Below are 20268 nucleotides of genomic sequence, written 5' to 3' on the forward strand. Positions count from 1 at the left end.
TTTTTTTTTTTTTTTTTTGGCAGATCATTTTTAAGTTTGCATCCCTCTTATGATTCTGATGACCCAAAACCACTCATATCTTGACTGCTTTTTTTTACCCATAGCAGTTGACCTGGGTGGTGACATTGCATGTGGTGGTAAGACCTTACTATCAGGACAATGCAGAGCAAATTAAAAATGGTCTTAATTCAAAACTACTTATCAGAAAACTGATTGGGAATTTTTAAAACTCTTAACCTACATTGGTTGAAAAACAATGCACAATTGCACTTGGACAGCAAAGTCACTTGATGTTACAGTCCCCAGAAATGTTTATGATTTCACATTCAGACAAAATTGTACTGTTTGCTGCTGTCAGATTGTTACTGCTCATCTGATGGCAAATGCATTCAGTCAAAAGGTACTTGGCAAGACCTAAAATGTATTGCTGTAGGGTACCCAACCCATACTGTACCCAGTAGATGTGTTATCCTGGGAAAGATGGTCACCATTGTGGGAGGGTATGTAACCTATCTGACTTTGGTATGCATCGGGTTTAAGTGGGATGCCAGATTTTGCTCACACCTGGCCTATTTCATGTTCTCGCTGCTATAAGACTCCCCAGAGAAGCCGTACAAAAGTGCAGACAACACATCAGTCAGTCCAGCTGTATTGTGTGTGTCTTGTTTGGCTTTAGCTATGCCAACGTTTTCTCTTTTGCCAACCTATTGTGGCCATTTTCTACCACACTGATCAAGTGGGTTTACTGCTACTTTACCACAGTGGACCCTTTTCCTAGGGTACAGTGTGCACTCTCAAGGATATCTGCAGTGATTTTAGGCCAGTATAAGTCATTGTCTTGAAGGCTGAACTACTACCAGATATAACTTCCTACATTTTTTTAACCTTTCAAATGGAAAAAAAGAATGGTCGACTCTGTTGGTTTATGCCTAACTGTAGTGTGAACTCTAGGAAAAGTTTGCAGGGTGTTTCTATTTGAGCTATGTATTCAGACTTTTCTGGTTGGTTGTAGTGATTTAGGGTCCTGAGTGTTCCATGGGGCAGATTTAGATTTATTTGACTGTGTGTTTGCTAAAGGAGAGCCCTCCTTCTTTGGCTTTCTTACAGCACTGCTCTACTGTAAGATAAAGTAGAATCCATAGTCGGTGTGCACACGTAACACCGTTGAAATTGTGCATCTCATACCAGGAGAAAACAAGAATCTTTTGGGAGAGCGGGGTGTGGTACTCCAACTCCATTAATGGTTCCTTGAAATGGTGTGAGCGTTCTGTTTGGAGTGCCAGGATTGTTCATAGTCTCTGTGATGCAGGGGTGGAGAGGGGGAGGCTCCCACATGAACTACTATGTTGCCTTCTTAGCCGGAGCCAAAAGCTCAAGTCTTACCTCTTTTAATAGCTTTGATCAATATTTCTGTGTATTTCTTACATCCCTTGTTACTAACCTCAGGCCCCATAAACTACCCAAAGCAAGTTTCATTCCCTCCCATTTTACATGAAAGAAAATTCATGTTGTACAATATCACTTTGGAGGGAAGCGGGACTACGATCTAGGTCTCTTGTATGTCAAACTAAAGCTTATCTACATATAAACAAATTAGGCATGTTCACTTCACTGTAGTTACAATAGCACAGAAGTGAATCCTCATACAGTGTTTGAACATACACTTTGTACCCAAGAGAGCAATGAAGGCCTACTTTAACACAAACACATTAAGGTATAAACGTGGGTGATATGCTTTGAGGTAATGTTCAAAAGCAAACGTTTCATTGTGCAGATCCGTTAATCCCTTGTGGGTTTTCAAAGAATGAAGATTTAGTGGTCAGAACAGGAGCCTGTAAGGCTTACTAATCAACTCCTGTAATTTGCTGAAAGTTAAGTGGGCACTGGAGAAAAACACTGGTAATTTAAAATATCTTTGTCAGTCTACAGTATTATCAAACAGGAAGAAATTTGCTTAATAAAATTATTTTTGACCTGACATTGAAGTAAACAATAACTGATGTGTGACTGTTTTAATTTTCAGAGCATCTTCCTAAACTACAAGCCAGACCCTATTCAGCTTCAAGGTACTGAGATACTTAAATTGATCTTTTTCTTTGTCATTTAAGCTCCTTTTTTTTTTTTTTCTTGAGGGGGGGAAAAAGTGTTCTTTCCCTGCAGGTCTGGTTGAGTTGCTAAGGAGAGACTGGAAAAGGCAAATTTGTGGGTAGGGAAGTTGCAAGTGGTATGTACAGAGGAGAAGTAAGTAGGAATGAATGAGGTGGGGGGAGGCACAAATGAGTTGAAGGTAGAAGAGAAGGATGAATGTGATGACAGTCAGGCAAGAAAATGGTGGAGAGATTGAACTAAAGGAGGAGTAACAAATAAATGGAAGGAAATGGAGGAGGAGAGAAAAAAGAGGGAACATGATTAAATCTAGAGTAAAGAGAAACACTGAGAAAGGAGAGAGGAAGTATCGACAAGAGAGAGCAGGCAGAAAGTAAAACAGATTGAAAAGACAGACAAATAAATGCTGAGGAGACAAAGTTTGTTTTGTTTTTTGAGAATATTGCAGTTACTAAAAATATATACATGGGATGTTTGTCTGTACATCAGGCATCGTTGTTCTGAATCCGATAAATAAAGGGAAGTCATAGTGGAATTTTATGGGTCAGTCAAATGGTATTGCCCAGGCAGTTTTCACCTGTCCAACACAACCCTGAGTTAGTGTGCAGGTAATTGCAAATTGTAGCCCATGGAAAGATACTGACTTGAGTGAAATTTGGATTGGGTGCCAAATGAAGTTAATGTGAGGTGCCATGGCTCCCACCTGGATAATATTTTGTTTGTTGTCATTGCAGCTCCAACTTATTTCAACCAGGAAAACTGCACTTTGTTTTTAATATCGTGGAGTTTCCCTCTTGCCCAGCACGACCAGTTTTGCGGAAGGGGGTGTGTACAGGTTGGCTTGCTGACTTAGTTACACCAGTGCTTCAGCCAAGTGAAAGCACTGAGCATTCCAGCGCAGGAAAATCCTCAGCTCTAAAGGTACTGAAACAACGTCAGAAATGTTGCGGTTTTAAAGAATGTTGGAATTGGAATGTGCAATGCTGGAGGAAAGATGGCTTCCTTATTCAGTGCTGCGATCTGTTGTTCATACGTTTCAAGAATGGCCATATGATCCCCCGTTGTGCAGTCCAGTCCTCATTAGACATTTCTCCTTCTCTAGATAAGCACTGTGTTGGAGTGAATTGATAGGAATAGAAACTTTCTGGAGATGGACCAGAACCCCAGACCCCAGCTCTGATTGCTCTTCTGATGGCTAGGGAAGTTTGGAACCAGATCTAAATTTGCACCTTGGGCTGCTGGTTTGCTTAATTTGATATTTGCAAGAAGGTCTGTGTAGATTTGGGTAGGGTGGACCACAGCAGTGGTAGACACTCTTGGTGTGGATGGTCTTGATTTTGATTATGCATGCTTTATTTTGTCTTGGCTCAGCCTGTTTCTAAAGCCCAGAGAACTGGATTAAAATCCCTTCAACTCTTCTGGAATAAGAGCTTCCATATGGGGAGTCAATCAGCAACAAGTATTCCAGAGCAATGTTCCATGTAGACCAACACTTATCCTCACCTGGAAGTTACATGTACGCTTCAAATAATTACAGTGGGAATTATATGTGCTTATTAACAACAAAGTTATCCCACTGGAAGAGCTTATTTTACAATCCAGATGCGAAAGGCCAGTTTTCTCTGCTGATGTGAATTGGTGTGATCCATTGGCTTCAGTGGAACCATACCAGTTTATACCAGCAAAGAATCATTTGTGTGAGCATTGTGAGTCCATGTTGCTTTTGGCTAGTTACCTTGTTACTCTTGACTGCTTGCAGATTGGGGGTGGTGGGGGGGTGGAAACCCAAAACTGGTGCTTTACTTAAACTGGCATGCTCCTGCACCAAGCGCATGCCCAGAAGAGGCATTGTGTTAGTCATACCTGGCTTTTCCAATGTCTGTGTAGATCAGGCTCTTTAATGGGGTGTTTTTGGTGCGTTTATCTAATAGCTGATTGAATCAGCTGTTAGATAAAAGCCCCACTGAAGCTCCCGATCTATACAGACACTGGAGGGCTGGGTCGAAGTAACACATTGCTGCTTCCAGTAAAGCAGGTTGAGTTGGGGTTTTTTTGGTTCCTCCCCACCATGTCTGACAGTGCCTCTTGATACCTGTAAATGTATATTGTTAAATCATAAGATCTTACCTTTCTGCAGCTGACTCAGTCTTTTGTGAAGGAGTGAAGAAACCCCTGTTTTAAAAAAAATAAAAAAATCAGTGAACCAGCATGTTTAGACAGGAGCACAGCCACACTTTTGGTATTCTGGTTATGTCTTCCCTTTGTACAATGAAAGAGCATGTTTATATTCAGCCACACACATACTCGTCTGAGCTATTCCATATAGCAGTGGCATAGAAAGTACAAAAATAAATATATGAGGCCACTTTTTACTTTTAAAAATTTTTTACTTGCTTTCTCTTTGAAATGGCTTCCTTAAAGGAAAATTCATGTCCTTGAACAGCCATTGAAAAGGTAAATTTATGACCCTACTTTCTAGAAGGGAAATTCCTTTCATTGTTCATTTTGCCAGGTTTCCTCTCGGCATGCTCCTGTGTATGATGTAGGGAGTACAGAGCTATGGGATTTGGGGAGGGGAGTGTGAGCAATGTTCTCACACCTCTGAAATAAAAAATAATACAGGAAGGATTTGAATAGAAGGCTAAAAGAAAGGCTGTCTGTTTTACAGGGGTGCTGTCTCTTTAAAAAGCTGGATTATCAGCCCAGAGTCTCCTACACTTCTAAGCGAGTCATGTAGCATATTATAAGATGCTAAATGGAAAGCTGTTGTATGCCTGAGCTGGTTAGACACTGCAAAGGGAATGCTCTTTTCTTTCCCTCTCAGGGAAAGATAAGAGGTCTACAGCCTCAAATATTTCCCTTCTCTTGTCAGCTCTTATACAACTTGTGATAATGTCTTTGCAGCAGGCCAGATGGCCAGTCATTTCTGCAGCAAAAAAATGGTATGGGCTTATCATGGAAGATTGTGAGATTTGGATACTTCAGAGAGGTGGGGAAACTGTTAAAAGATGACACCTTTTTTAACATCACTTTTTTTTTTGATTGATTGCCTTGTGAGAGAGGCTTTCTAATGCATTTTGTGTTAGAGAATTGCCTCCTGTTGTGTATGTGCATCACGCTCTCAGGCTCATTAGGTAGAAGCAAAATACTAGGATTCAGGTAGGCTATTGTGTAATCAGTATGCCAAGAAGGAAAAACTACTGACCCCCAAAAGTTTGGGTCACCATCTAATATCTACCTGATTAAAACAAGACTAGAGTCTACACTTATGTCTGGTTACAAGAGATCTGTTTCAATAGTCAGAAGTAGTTTGTCAAATTTACTAGGGCAAGACCTGACTTACAAATTATCTGAATTTTTTAAAACTAATTTTGAGGGAAACTGGCTATGTATGCATGTAATAGTTTACTCCAACTCTGAGGAACATCCTTGATTTAAAATATAGTATGATTTGTTATTACTGAATCACTGGCAAAATGCTAAAAATGTAAAAGCCCTGACCAGGCTCTTTTTTTTTTTCTTTCTTTTTGTTGAGAGAGAGATGGGGTTGGGGGCAGAGAAAAATGGAAGGTTAATTACAATAGGGGGGATAAACAAAATTCAAAGGTGTTTGCATCTGCTGCATAAGCTAAAATTCAACATAGATAAATGTGCAGCAGTATACACAGATTGCAAAATATGTAGAAGCCCAATACAAAATGAATGAGGCTGATCTTGAGCAGAAATATATTAGATTAATTATAAGCACTTTTAAAAATAAATGTATATACCATTTGCAGAAGCAATATTTTTTTTTTTGAAAAGGGCACCACAGTTTTGGAATACCTAATAGGAAAAGTTGCCAACCTCAAGTATGATAAAATAGAATGTGTTTATATAAACACAAACATCAGCTCTCCCCGCAAGAATTGTACCATTTATCCTCAAAATAAAACAACATGATGCTCATTACATTCTTAGCAGTTTGGGACTCAGACGTGATAGCCTTAAAAGAGAAGGCAAGCAGTTTGTGCTGGTAATTCAGTGGGTAGAGCCAATGGCAGGATGCAGTGATCAGGGAAAGATACAGGAAGCTCTCTGCAACAATATTTTGAACAGATTTTAGGGAACTAGAGTGCATTTCGGCACCAGAGAAGAGGATGTTGAAGTAGAGACAGGACAACCTGGATGAAAGTTTTTAGCTGGGAATACAGAAAAGAGGCTGGATCTTAGAGGGGTTTTTCAGGAAGAAATAGCATGATTTTAGACATGACTGGGACTTTGCCAAAAGGCTGAATCAAAGACGATGCACAGATTGTGGATCTTAGTTGCGTTATGTTCACCATGACTGAGAAAGTTGCTCCTGCTAAACCAGATCTCTTGTACTATCTACCCCTTTGAAAATATTTTATATTTGATTGTAGGTGGGACAGTGTAAAGGCCATCAGTCTTTGTTTCTAGCTGAATGATGGTGGTAGCTTGCATGCTAATGAAGTATGGGGAATATTTATTGTTTTTTACCCAAGTCCATATGGGCAGATTGATAGAACTGCAAATTTGTGTGACATTCGATCCCAGATGTTTTACATAGCATCAAGCTTGGCAGCCTGAGTATATACTCTAGTCCAGCAGTTGTCATACAGGGTGCCACAGCACCATGGGGTGCCTTGAGATCTTTTCAAGCATGCTACAGGGTATCACGCAAACTGTTAAGTTTACAAAAACATTTCATAAGATTAAACTCAAATACTTCAAATACAAATCTATGGTTGTAGTCTGAGTTTCTTGCAACAAGGAGGTACTATATTATTTTTCTGAAGTGAAAAGAAGAGTTAAAACAAAGAGCTGGCATTTTCTGAGGGATGCCTTGAATCTATATAGAGGTGTCTCAGTTCTACAAAGGTTGAGAACCACTGCTGTAATCCATTCAGATCAGCATCGCGCATCATACATTTTCTGTGAAGAGGAGTGTGTCCATGTGTTAAGGCTCCAAAAACATCACAACCTTTTATCTGCCTACATAATTTCTTAAAATTATGTTATAATAGCATCTAATTTTGTTCTAGGTCCCCATTTTTGCTCGCCCTACCAATGTTTTCCACTTACCAGAAGATCTGACTGTCCCTCTTATGATGGTGGGTCCAGGGACTGGAATTTCGCCATTTATTGGTTTCCTGCAACACAGGTATGTGCAGCATTATTGCTTGGAAAGCATCCAGCTTGTTAAAGAAAGTCACTTATTGAATCAGGTATCGGGTAGAAATGGAGTGGGGTATCGGCCTCCAGTCATATATGTTGCTTGTAAGGGAACTACTGGAATTAGATTCTTTTTTTGACATTAAAACAACAATGCTTCAGGGGTAAGCATTTCAATTGAAACATCCCATTTTTATTTTCATTCGGTATAACTTCTAAATTCAGTAATTGAATTCTTTTTTTAATATAAATGTAATGGATGTAGGAAGAGCTAGATGGTTGAAGGAGTTTGAGAGAAAATAAAACTTTCCAGATTTCTACTAGGAATCCACTAGAGGTCAGTAGTTATAAATAATAATAATAATAATAATAAATCTTACTATACTGTTGGGTGGCCTGAATGTGGTGAATTGGCCATCACAGCCCATTTCCTTCAGGACTGAAGTCCATATATGCAAACCTGCCATGACTAATGGCACAAGGTGCCAGAATCCCTTGCTGACTCTAAGTTTGACCAAGTGACTGAAGTATGCAAGCAAAATGGTTTGGGATTCCTGTCACTGCTCCTCCTGCTCCTGTCCTGTGATTTTTAGGAATTCAGACTGTTCATGATGCTCTTCATCATATGCTATTTAGTTGATCAATATAGTAACTTGGCTGTTTATTGCTCTACTGTTAGCCTATAACCTTGATCACATGTTCACCCATATTATTAGGAATAGAAAAGACCTTATGTACATGTTCAATGCATCCAGTATGCAGTTATTCTAGAAACGGCCGAAAAAAAGAATAATAAATCATTTTCATCAGAGGGTGATAACAAGAGGTTGGACTTAATATCTGAGCAAAACTGTGTGGTGTTAGTCAAAAAGTAATAATTTCACTAGCCTCCATGTTTATGAGGTAATAAATAGTCCTTCTCTACTGATGGATTTTATAGTCCATATTTTTTCAGTGTTTTATTATAAGACAACAAGAAAGGCAGCATACTCTCTTTAAACTAAAAGTGCAGTAATTCCATAAGTTCAGAAGGGAATTTATTTCACTGCATTTTCTGCTCTCTCTCCGACAAAAACCAGGAGCTCAAAATAAGCTGTTATGCTTTGATCTAACATATAGTGTGTTGGCTCTTTTGCAAAGCAAACCTCTCTCACCACAAAGTATGCACTATTAAGCGGTTAAATGACTTTAGGACAGGGGGCATCTACTTCTCTACCAACGAACTACTATACTTGTGGGAGCAACACACAATATAAGGCACAGAGCAGATATTTTTTCTGTCTGTTCTTTTTTTGTAACTCGCATTTCCTAGTGAGGGTCATGGGGTAGATATATTGCACATCGGCTATTAGTTGGCCTGTCAGGCGTGCTGGAGATGGGCAGAAATGCTATGTTTTTGTTCAGCGCTGCAATTAAATTTTGGCTTTAGGGTTTTTTTTTAAAGCTTTTCACTTTAAGGAAGTGAGTATCTTGTCCTTTGAAGCTATGATGGATAAAGTGAAATATTAAATATTATTTGCAGTGCTATGCAGACACGCTTTGATTCTGCAAACCCTCCTAACAGCTAAGCAACTTAGAGGTGCATTTTGTTCTTTTCTGAATGCCATGATGACCAGATTTGGTTGTTTAAGTCCTAAAAAACTGCCATTTATATCAAGGCTCATACTCTGTTTCTGTGCATGTATAACTATTCACATGCCTAGGACTACACACAGGCAGGGATGGAGTGCCAGCTTGTACATATTTGGCATTTTTGAGACTTGGACAACCACATAGATGATCAAATCTGGTTGTCTAGGCATCCAGAAAAGACTAAATAGCACCCTTACTGATTTAAGACTGCATACACATATTAAAATGACCTGGGAGAATTCTCCTGGGTTAGTTCTGCTACAAAAACTTAATCTGAGATGCCTGAACAGATATTTGAATCTGAGCCTCTAAAGAGCAGACAGCTTGCAGTGCTGATGCTGCTCATCCAGGGAGCCCCTGCGTACATATTTCAGAATGCTCTGCAGGCTCCCTTGGATTTTCTGGTGGCACATGGTAACCGTGCACAGGGCAGTCCTGTTTGGCTGACCCAGATTTCTCAGAATCAGTTTCTGTCTTCCTGCAACATCATGTGGGATTGAAAAGGGGGCATATTCTACTCCCTCTTCTGCTGGAGTAGGTAGAGTCCAGGCTGAGCAACACACTGTCTTGAGGGGGGAGGGAGTAAAGCACCCTGGGATGCTGGAGGACTGCTGTTGCTTCTGGTGAAAGGGTAAGCTGAACAGACATTTGCTCTCCCAAGAGAAATTCTCCCAAGAGTGATGTAACCCTGGGTATTTTTCTCCTAGAGCAGCCCCTTTTTCTATGGGAGAAAGATTGTGAACATGTATACAGTCAAGGTTTCTCCTGGGAAAGCAACAAGTCTCCCAAGAAAAACTAAATGTCCATACAGATCTTAAGTGTGTGTTTGCAGAATCAGAGCCATAGCCATGAAATCCCCATCGCTTCGGATTTCTCTGGTTTTGGTTCAACTTCTCCCCGTTCCTTTCACATAGTTCCAGATTTATTTATTTGAGTTTACTGATATTTCACCTAGTTGGGATCCTTTATTAAATCATCCCAAATTCCATTCCTTACCCCCCCATGTTATTTTCTAATTCTGTTTCTTTTGTCTCAGAGAGCAATATGCTTTTGGAAGTGCTCCTGGGAGTCGATTTAAGAAGTACTTTAGCCTAAATGTTTGAAATTAATCTTGTTGCCGCCATATCGTAGATCAGTGTCATGTTAACTTTGTTGTTGTTGCATGATTGAAATACTGTTGAGTGCCTTTCTCAAGAATGAAAGAGAAGCCAGAGAACACATTTTTGCAGACCTCTTATAGGCTAAGATCAAGTGTAGGAGGTGTAGTCACCTCTTCATATTACATAGAGCAGGGGTGTCCAACCTTTTTGAATGTGGGCCTGGATCATGAACCTTTTATCCCCCAGTGAGCCGGCGAGCCATATTCAGAGACCTCACAGGAAGTGGTATCACATCACCCCCCCCAAACGAAAGTACAGTGTTTACTTTTGTTTCCTGTCAAAGCACCTTAGGCCTCAGAAAACAGCTTGGAGGGCCACATGATGGTCCATGGGCCATATGTTGGACAAGCCTGACATAGAGGGAGTGACTATAGTTGTCATTATAGGGAATCTTATCTGAAGTTAATGCTGCTTCACAGCAACATGTGACTACACAAAGGACAAAGCTGAATCCCGTTATTTAACTTCAGAAAGAAAGGGCACAAAATGGCTATTTAACTACAGATTATTTTCAAATTCTCTTTGTTGTAGATGTGATATTTCAGCAGAGTACCATCAACTCAAAGCTTGGTTGTTTTCAGAACAGCGTTGTTTCATATGCTACAAATAAAATAATCTTTGCTGACTTGTTGTTTTTGGGTAGTGGCCAAACCCTAGTCGTATCCACTAATGTGAGATCGTTCCAGTTCATGTCTTCAAACATGTACCAAGAATGTTTCTTCTATTGTTGAAACAAAGCTGTGGATTTGTAGAGCTTTTGTATCCATGACTGAGCAGTCTTTAAAGTTTATGGAACTCAAATCTCCGCAGATTTGTTTTCCAGGCTGTTTCTGGCTTTTACGTGTAAGTTCAAGCACACACTCTGTGCTTTTGTTTTTAATTTACACTATGAAAATTGGAAGAGTGGGTGATGATGTGTCAGTAAAGGGAAAAAAAAAACCTAGGGAAGTATTTGTATGTGGAGCATGAAATTGAATTGTGGCAGTGTCAAATGATTTTTCTACTGTGTAATAAATTCTTAGGAAAATATTAATTGGGAAAGACAGAAACTGCATTTGCCGATATAGAGATGTTTAAAAGGATTTGCTGTCTAAGTTTACCATCATTATTACCACTAAAGAAAGTCATAATGTGCACCGTTTAACAAGCTAATATATTTGCTGCTGCTAATTACCCCTGTATTATTATGATGGCACAAGCCAGAATTATCATCTAAGAGGCCGTTTGGAGGAGCGTAGAACTTTTAGTTTTAAACAGATTTTGGTATTGTTACAAGCCAAGGCATTTTAAACTTTATACTTCTGGGCCAGTGGTAGTGGCATTATAATGGGAAGAGATTGTGGTGACCTGTGGAAAATTCGTGTGAGCTTGAAGCTTGTTTTATACATTGCACTTTCAGTGTATTCAGCCCCAGGGATTTAACAGGTTTACCACTGGGGCTGTATAGGTGAAAGCCAAAGGGCATTTTCAGTTTCTCTTAAATGGGTCACTTCACTTTTTCAATCCAATCTTTCTCATCCAGGAAGGAGAAGCATATCAGGCTTCACAAATCTATTCTATTCAGTTTTCATCAGACATTACACCATATGTTTGTCCAGAATAACTTCTGATGAAGAGAAACATCTTTTCACAGAGCATTCCTGACTGTAACTTTCTCTTCTTGCAGGGATTTTTCTGTCAGAAACTTGGAAATGCAACCATGTAATACATTCCAGCATTTGTACCTTTTTTTTCTCTATTGTTTTTAAATACAGAGGGGCAGTGATAGTAAGACTACCTATTTCTTATCAAGTCACTTTTTCACCTGTGGATTTGAAAGCATTTTACTAAGGTAGGCAAGTGTTGGGGCTCTACTGCATCAGTCCAGCAAGATGTTGAAATGCTTCTTTGTCCTGGGGCAGCAAAGTATATCAGATTTGGCCATACGGGCTGCTTGCAGATATTAAAAAAACAAACAAACAACCCCCCCCCCCCCCAAACCATGCTTTACTGGATACCAGAAGAAGCATCATGTTATTTTGACCTGGTTTTGCAACATCTGTATAGATCGGGCTCTTTAGCAGGGGTTTTTGGTGCTTTTATCTAATAGCTGAGTCAATCAGCTATTGGGTAAAAGTGCCAAAAAAGCCCCACTAAAGCACCAATCTGTACAGACTTTGGGTGAGCCAGGGCCAACTATTGCACTGTCTTCTAGACATGTGCTGGGCTTGGCATGGGAATGCACTGAGTCTAAAGCAACCATTATGACAGTGTTAACAAGGTCTCAAGATGAAATGGTGATGATTGCATCATATTATACATGCATGTTGTGGAGGGTTTCCACAGTAGATAAGGCAGAACAGGGCCTTGGCTTTTCCTCATTCTCTATCTTCTGAGCAGAATTTAAACATTGGCTTCCTTCCAAACCAGCTGTATCTAATCCTGGATCACATTAAAAGTTCTACTATATATTTTCCACTAGAGGAAGGATGTGCACAACGGCATGAATGAGGACTGGGAACCAGAACCCATGGATCTTTTTTTTTTCTAGTTCTGTTATCTACAGTGTGACCTTGGGCACGTATCAGCCTGTCCATAGATCTGGTTACATATTTGCTAAAATATTTAATTGGCCTACACAGATGGTCAGGCCTAATTATGTTTAGTGAAATGCCAGCAGATCTGGGACTTAAAATGTTATGTGAGTGCAAACTGATGGTGCTGCACATAGGCTGCATAGACACTGGGTTTACTTTGGCAGGGGTTAGCTTTTTATATTTTCCCTAGAGTTTCTGCATGTTTCCCAAGTCTGGAGGCCTGATGGTCAGCTGATATAAGCTGGCACAGCTTCACTAAACCAGTGGTTACGTTAATTTAAACTAGGTGAGAATCTGGCCATGCATGGGAAATAAAGGAGACCCTTGACTCTTCCATAGTCCAGAATAGATTTCGCACACTCTTTATTTCCAAGGAATCTTGTGCTCACTTTTTGAGCTACCTTTGATTTGCTTTGCCTGATGTCCCACCACCACTAGTGACTACTTATAAAATTGCAGACTGCTGACAGCTTCCCTCTAAATGCTGAGAGGAGCTGACCACAACTTCCTAGCGCAGGTTTTAAGAGAATATTGTAGCAGTGTACTTTTTTCTGCAGAAAGCTATCTCAGCTAGCGAACCGTTGTTGGCTAGAGGAAGTTCAGACCTAGTTACCTAAAGGAAGTTGAGACCAGGAGAGTGTTAGGGCGTGGGGTGGAGAGGAAGTAAATGTGCTGCTCAACTTGGAACTGGAAAGGAACTTGAAGAATTGGAAGAAGTCACAAAAATGAAATTTATTAACCACCCTGAACATCTGCATGAAGGGGGAGAGGGAGAAACCATGGCTAAATTCATTATTGGCAAGAATAAAAACCTCAATGTATACCCCACAGTAACAGGCATGATGCTCTGTGCTTCTCTTTCTCCAGGGGCAATGAGAAAGGGAGAGACGGGGGTCTCTTACAGATTTCTTCCCAACCCCAGTGTTTTCCTGGCTCTCTTGATTTCTGAATAAACAATGGAAGACAAGCCTTCAGGCCACAGATCATCACTGAAGTTGATTCATCATGAAGGGAGGGACCTAATCCCCTCTTATTGCTTTCCCCCACAATGATGTTGAGGTGGCCTCAGGAAAGCTCTGAACCTCTCTAACATCAGTTTTCAGTTTGCCTTTTAACTTCAGTAGGGTTGGACAGATTCCAGAAATGAGAGGAATGTGGGGTTTTGAGGGTAGGGGGGTTCTTGGTATCTGGGGTGCTTTTTTTTGACATTGTGGAGATTAGCTAGGTCATGGGTATGGCACTTCCAAAGGAAGAAACTTCAAATGACCAGGGGAATTGTGTATGTTGACAGTGTACGGTTTGGCAGTCCTGCACATTCTGGAACCACGTAACCACATACAGTACCACAAATATATGTGTATTAGTATTCCCAATATTAAATACAGATGAGATGGAGAAAGAGCATAAGTGGCTCTTTTAAGATGAGAGACAGTGGTTGTGATATCTGACACTAGCACTTGGCATCCTGAAAATAATAGGTTTGTTTTTGGCTTTTCTGCACATTTGAATTGGTGCTTTCAAATTATGTACTGAAAAGACTATACTAAAAATAAGGCTTTTTAACTCTAGTAGGACTTCTGACTGGATTCTAAGTTAGAAGACTTACTGAACTATTTTATTTATATATAGATATGTATATCTTTAGTGTTCTGAGAGAGGTAGAAACGTTCCATGTCCAAATCAGAACTGAGCCCATGGAAAAATAGAACTTGGAGCCTATTTAATTCTAATTATTATTAATTTTAGTATTAGATTTTCGGGGGGAGGGGTAAACAAATTTCTATCCAGCCTTGTTTGTATCTGCTAGATCTCATCTTTGTAGCAGAATTTTTAGTTTGGAATCCTCTTGCTGATCTCCTAAACTCATCAATTTGTAAATTGAAAGTTTATAATTCCTCTTTCCTCCATAGGTTTTTGTTAGAGAGCTGGTTTTCAGTCTAGCTTTTCATTTTGTGTGTAGTCTGCCTCAGGTGAAGGTATTCACAAATTGCATTGGCAGCCCCTTCTGAAAGCCAATGAAAATGTGATTTATGTGGGTTAATTTCAGACCTAAAACTTTCATTAGTGTTTCTTGTGGGACACTGGTAACTTACTTGTATAACTGAGATGTAGTCCCAAGTGATACGATAGACTTTTTATCAAACTGAAAACTTTTAACAAGGAAACCTTAAGGCAAGTGATGAGTAACGCTCCACTGCATACCGATGCTCTTTTTGTGACATGTTAGTTGTGTACTGTAAAATGTGCCTCACCTATTTTAATAAAGTCAATTCAAAATAATGTGCTGGTTTTTTTTCTGTTTTTAATACCAAGTTTGATATCAGGTTTTGCTCTAATTTGACTTCCCCTTTACTATATAAAAAGTAAGCCAATGCACAGCTCAGAAGTTTGATTCAAATAAATACCTGAGAATTTGGATCAGATTTTATAAAGTTGTTTTAAGGGGCCTTGTCTGCAGTGACCTGTTCATCCTTGTAACTTCTGTGCCCCTTGCCTGTGTTCTCATAGGTTTTGATACTTAGGCCCAGAACTCTTAGGATCTTAGGAAAGCACAGCTAGAAGGGACTTCATGAGACCTCTGATTCAGCCCTCTACTCAGGGCAGGATCCTCCCTGAGTAACCCAGCCCAGCCAAGTGTCTTATGTGACTTGCTCTTAAACTTCCAGGGACAGCTTCTCTAGATAGCCAGGTCCAATACTAAACTATCCTCCTAGTCAGGAGGTTCTTCCTCTTGCTTTTGGTCATCTTGCACCCACCACTTCTTTCCATAGCAAAATGTTTTTTGAAATATTTCTTGGAATGTGGCAGCTATCACTTAGCTCTACTGCAGTGGAGCAATATAGGACTTCGGTTAAACTGGAATTTGGACTATTGGGATAAGCCATCGGATAAGGTGACTTCCTGAACTGCCTTCACAAAAGGCCTAAAGGGGATGGGAAGGTGATCATTGGGAGGTCTGGGCCATTAATGAGGGATCTTGGACTGAGAAGGATCAGGTACCTCCCTGATTCCTCCTCTTAACCAAGGACAGTGGGGGAGGAGGAGGAAGTAGGCTTTTCTTATCCCGTTTATTAGTGATCTCTGTTCTGTTCAAGGGATGGATGAAATCTTTAGGTCTGTGCTTTTGCATCTTTGTTTGATACTAACCTAAATCGGCTATTAAAATCTTAATGCTTATTTATCCACATAATAGTTCTTTTAGGTCTTTAAATATTTTTTACATAATTTCCAATACCTATCTCAATTTAAAAGATTCGTAGCATTTCAGCACCAAACTATAACATGTTTATTATATAAATACTAAGTGAAAGGTAAAATCATAAGTAAAAATTGTTGCAACTGTTCTTTATTTTTGTGTTATTTCTATCAACAGAGCTAGTAATTCTTGCTGTTATTTAGTACTGGCAAGATTATTTAGATGAAGTCACTATTTTTTTCTGTGACTAAATGCACATTAAATTGAAAATGCTTCGTGTGGAGTTTTGCTTCCCATTTATTTGTAGAATGTTCCTATTGAAAGAGGTTCTTTGTTTTCATGGGTCTGTATTCAGAAGTGTAGCTTGGGATTTCCAGAAGGACTCAATGTTGGCTTACCTACTTCCGTTGGAGTTGGTAGCCAAACTCCCACTGACTTTAGTGGCAGCAGAGCTGTTGACTGCTTCAGAAATTCTCTCTCCCCTCTACACACCTCTAAAGACTTGACAGTCATTAACACTACCCTACCAGTATGAAAGGACATTATAGAACAGTGTAAAGGAGCTTCCAAGTTTAATCAGTAACAGTTGCTGGACTGACTGAGTAAAAGATGTGTTTAACAAATACTCTCTGTGCCTTTCCCCACCCTGTTGTCCATGTAGACAAAAACTCCAAGAAGAGCATGCAGACTGGAAGTTTGGAGAGACATGGCTGTTTTTTGGCTGCCGACATCGGGATAGAGACTATTTGTTCAGGCAGGTTCAATATTTAGTTTTGTTGTCTGTGCTACATCTAGTGTTTGTGTGGGAGATACTAATCTCAGACCTGTGAGTGACCCTTTTTATTGCCTTTTAGAGATGAGCTCCAGTATTTTGTTGGAAATGGCATATTAACTCATCTTAAGGTCTGTTTCTCAAGAGACCCTCCAGCTGCAGCAGACACAGCCTCACCTAAATATGTGCAAGATAACATTCGGCTTTGTGCCAAAGACGTTGCCAGAGTACTGCTGAAGGAGAGGGGTTGTTTCTATGTGTGTGGGTAAGTATGCTAAGACTGAATGCTTAACAAAGAGAGCATTTCAGAATGGGTTTAAGGTGTTAGAAAGAATTGTGAAGTAAAGGCCTTGCACCAGCAGTGCTAAAGGATTCTTGTCTTTAAAGTGCCATCTTTATGGCATAATATTAATCCTTCAGTTTTGCAACTAAATCTTTTTCACATAGTTCCTCACCGGGTGTAATATGTCTCCACTGACCTCACCCCCTTACCGTGGTAATGCTAAACAGTGGCCATTTTCAATCAAATAGATTTACTCATGCGAGAGATGTGTGAGCACACTACACAAGCCCCTTCTCCAGTAACATGTCTGCAGCTTGTGCTAAAGGGGAAAAAGGTACAGTATAACAAGTGGCCAGTAGGGCTAGGGACCTCATCTAAGCAACTACATGGCAACATGACCACAAACATGAGCAATTTTGATCCCATCCAGAAAAACAGCCAGTTGAAGTGTATTCCTGAACAGTGTGTGTGTTTTTTTTAAAAAAACAAAACAAAACAAAACTGTTTGGGTATACATTTTTATATACATTGTAATATTTTATAATAATATTCACGTATCTACACATATTACATATTATCATAAAATATTATGCTATATTTAAAAAATGTGGGGGGTGTACTTATATACCATATTTACTCAATTATAAAATCAGGTATTTTTTTTCTCAAATCAGCACAGGGAAAACAACCCCCTATTTTACATTTCATACAAGGAAACTGTTAAATACCTATTTTCTGTTCACCTATCTTTGAACTGCTGCTAAAAGCAGCATGTGCTCAGCAATGGAAACCATCTATAAAGTTGATTAAATGCAGCCAACGCTGTGTGTGGCTATAAAACACATGGCCCATACAGGGCAAATGTGTAGTTGGAAACTTTTTTTTTTAAATTACAAATTTTATTAAAAACACGCTTATCACTTTACGCTTAGAAAGCTTCACGTATTGAGCATCCTTGTTTTATCAAGACTTCTTATTGCAAAGCAACTGCATATCAAAAAAATTATACAACTACATATATTAAACCCTTAAATGCCATACATCAACTTCCTACAAAAAACCTCTTACAGAACTCTGTTTCTTCATACAGAACCCCATGAATATCAATTAACCTCTCGGTCGCTCGCTCTATTATTACCTCAGTAACCACCTGAAACTCTCTGCCCTTCCCATCAGTCCTCTCTTGGATCAGTGAAACAAGTGTGTCCAGTCCTTTTTCCTCCACTTCTCTACTTCCTCTTCTCTGATTTCTTCTTTGTCTCAAGTTCAGTATTTGTATAGTAACTCAATTCATGCAGCCCCAGCATCAGGCACTCTTTCAGTGAAAGCCAACTGGCTTATTTTTGTTTCGGTGGTGTTGGTTGTTGCCATGTTGGTCTAGGAACATAGGTGGACAAGGTTATTTGGGTAAATGTGATCTTTTATTAGACCAACTGAATAGTTGGAAAAATTGGCCTTTACAAGCTTTAGGGCACAAGCACCCTTCTTAAGGCATGTGAAGTGCCTTTCTTCAGTACATATACCTGAAGAAGGGTGCTTGTGCCTGAAAGTTTATAAAGAACAATTTTTCCAACTACTCTCTTGCTTTATAAAGTCCCATTCTGACTAGCCTTTGTCTTTTCACTTTCCAAAAGAAAGGTCATATTTCCCTTTGTACTTTCACTAACTGCTGCCATGATGGTGAAAACACAATTCTAGTGTACAAAATGATCAACAGTAACACTGCCTTCATTGCCACTGCTCTTCTAGCAAAGGACAATGTCCTTCCCATCCACAGCCATAATATTTGTTGTGCCATCGCTGTTACCTTTTCCCACACTTTTTTATTTTCTTTCCTTTCTGCCTCAGTTGGGATCCCAAAAACTTTAATCTCTCCCTCCACTACTTGTAGTCCAAGCTTCTTGAGGTCCCTCCAGTTTCCCACTCCCATTTATAATGTTTTTGTTTTAATTTAGCCCCAGGGTCTTCACCATACTCCATTGTATGTTTTGGTACCCTTTTAATGGATAATTTGTCTCTAAACACTACATTGATATTGTCCATATGAATGCACACTTTACCTCTTCCCCCTCCTAGTATCATTACCCCACTTATGATTTTATCTTTCCTTATTCTTTGCTCCAGAGTCTCCATTGCACATACAAACAATATTGGTGACAATGGGCACCCTAGTTTTGCCCTTGTTTGGATTTTAAAGGCTCTGCTCAGATGTCTATGTATTAGCACTTGGCTTTCTGCCCCTCTATATAATAGTCTTATCCATCTTATTAATTTCTCTAGGAAGCCCATTTCCCTTAACACTTCAAATATAAAATGATGATCTGCTCTATTGTATGCTTTCTCCCGATCCAAGTTTTCTACTGCCATATTTAATTTCCTCTGCTGAATGTGTATCAGTGTATCCCTTATCAGCCAAATCAAGTCAGAAATCCTCCTGCCAGGTACTGCACAGGTTTGATCTTCATGTGTTACTTTTTTTTAGGTAGTTCTGTATTCTCAAAGCTACTGTCTTTGCTAACAACTTATAGTCTGTATTTAGCAAGGTAATTGGTCTCCAGAAGTTTTTTTTCTCCCCTTTCTTAGATAAAAAAAATTACTATTCTGCTTGTAAAGTTCTTCCTTGCCTTTTCTTTTCCCACTGGTTCTTTGAAAACCTACTATATCCATCCCTACCTATGGCCATAATTTCTTGTAAGATTCCATGGGTAGTCCATCTGCTTCTAGAAGTTTTCCTCCTTTACAGGTTTTTAAGCATTCCTTCACTTACTATAAACTTAACTTTTCTTCCATCTTCTGTATCTCCTTCTGTTGTACTTTTTCTTCAGTCTCTTGCACAAAATTATTCATTTGCTTTTGGTCTTATTTGCGTCTTCTGGTATAGTTCTTCATAATCTCCTTGTTGCTTCCAGTACCTTCTCCTGCTTTTCCACTTGGGCCCCACATTCTCTGTACTGCTTAGCTCTCTCTTTGCCTTCTTCGCTCTGGCTAAAAAGTATCAGGACCATTCTTCTTTCTCTTCTACCCACAATGCTTGTGCTAAAAATATACTATCTTTTCAGCTCCTGCTCTTGTCTCTCCTAGTTCCTCTCATACCTGTCTTCCTTCTGCAGCTTCCTTTAGGAGCTCATTCATCTTTCAGTGCAGCTCTCTCAGTTCTGTAGTTCTTCTCCCCATGTTTCTTCAGCCTGCTTTCTTCAGAAATTCTCTTGTCCCCTTCTTCACCATCATCCACCATTCTTTGGTACTCTTAAAATATTTCTTCAGTGTCTTCCACCCCTTATACCTTTTTGTGTATGCTTGACACACCTCCACATCTTGTAACAGTTGTACATTTAACTTCCACACTCCCTTTCCTCTTTTGGGGCTCT

At 39.6% G+C, this 20268-nt stretch overlaps 1 protein-coding gene and 1 long non-coding RNA gene across 4 annotated transcripts in view; one reads left to right on the forward strand and one right to left on the reverse strand.

The window, feature by feature from the left end:
• MTRR (5-methyltetrahydrofolate-homocysteine methyltransferase reductase) overlaps positions 1-20268 on the forward strand; it is an 85666-nt gene that overhangs the window by 57335 nt on the left and 8063 nt on the right. For all 3 annotated transcript variants that reach the window (XM_019521070.1, XM_019521069.1, XM_019521065.1), the window contains 5 exons: positions 2024-2066; positions 2841-3027; positions 7152-7270; positions 16507-16599; positions 16700-16882. In XM_019521070.1, the coding sequence (XP_019376615.1) occupies positions 2024-2066; positions 2841-3027; positions 7152-7270; positions 16507-16599; positions 16700-16882 (625 nt within the window). The remainder of the gene's footprint in view (positions 1-2023; positions 2067-2840; positions 3028-7151; positions 7271-16506; positions 16600-16699; positions 16883-20268) is intronic.
• LOC109300410 lies at positions 4154-7272 on the reverse strand. Its single transcript, XR_002098207.1, has 2 exons — positions 7192-7272; positions 4154-4278 (listed from the first exon to the last, which is right to left on the reverse strand). It is a non-coding gene; the product is annotated as an uncharacterized LOC109300410 (long non-coding RNA).

Source organism: Gavialis gangeticus, unplaced genomic scaffold, assembly GCF_001723915.1.
Source record: "Gavialis gangeticus isolate Ggan-Ray unplaced genomic scaffold, GavGan_comp1, whole genome shotgun sequence".
NCBI lineage: Eukaryota > Metazoa > Chordata > Crocodylia > Gavialidae > Gavialis > Gavialis gangeticus.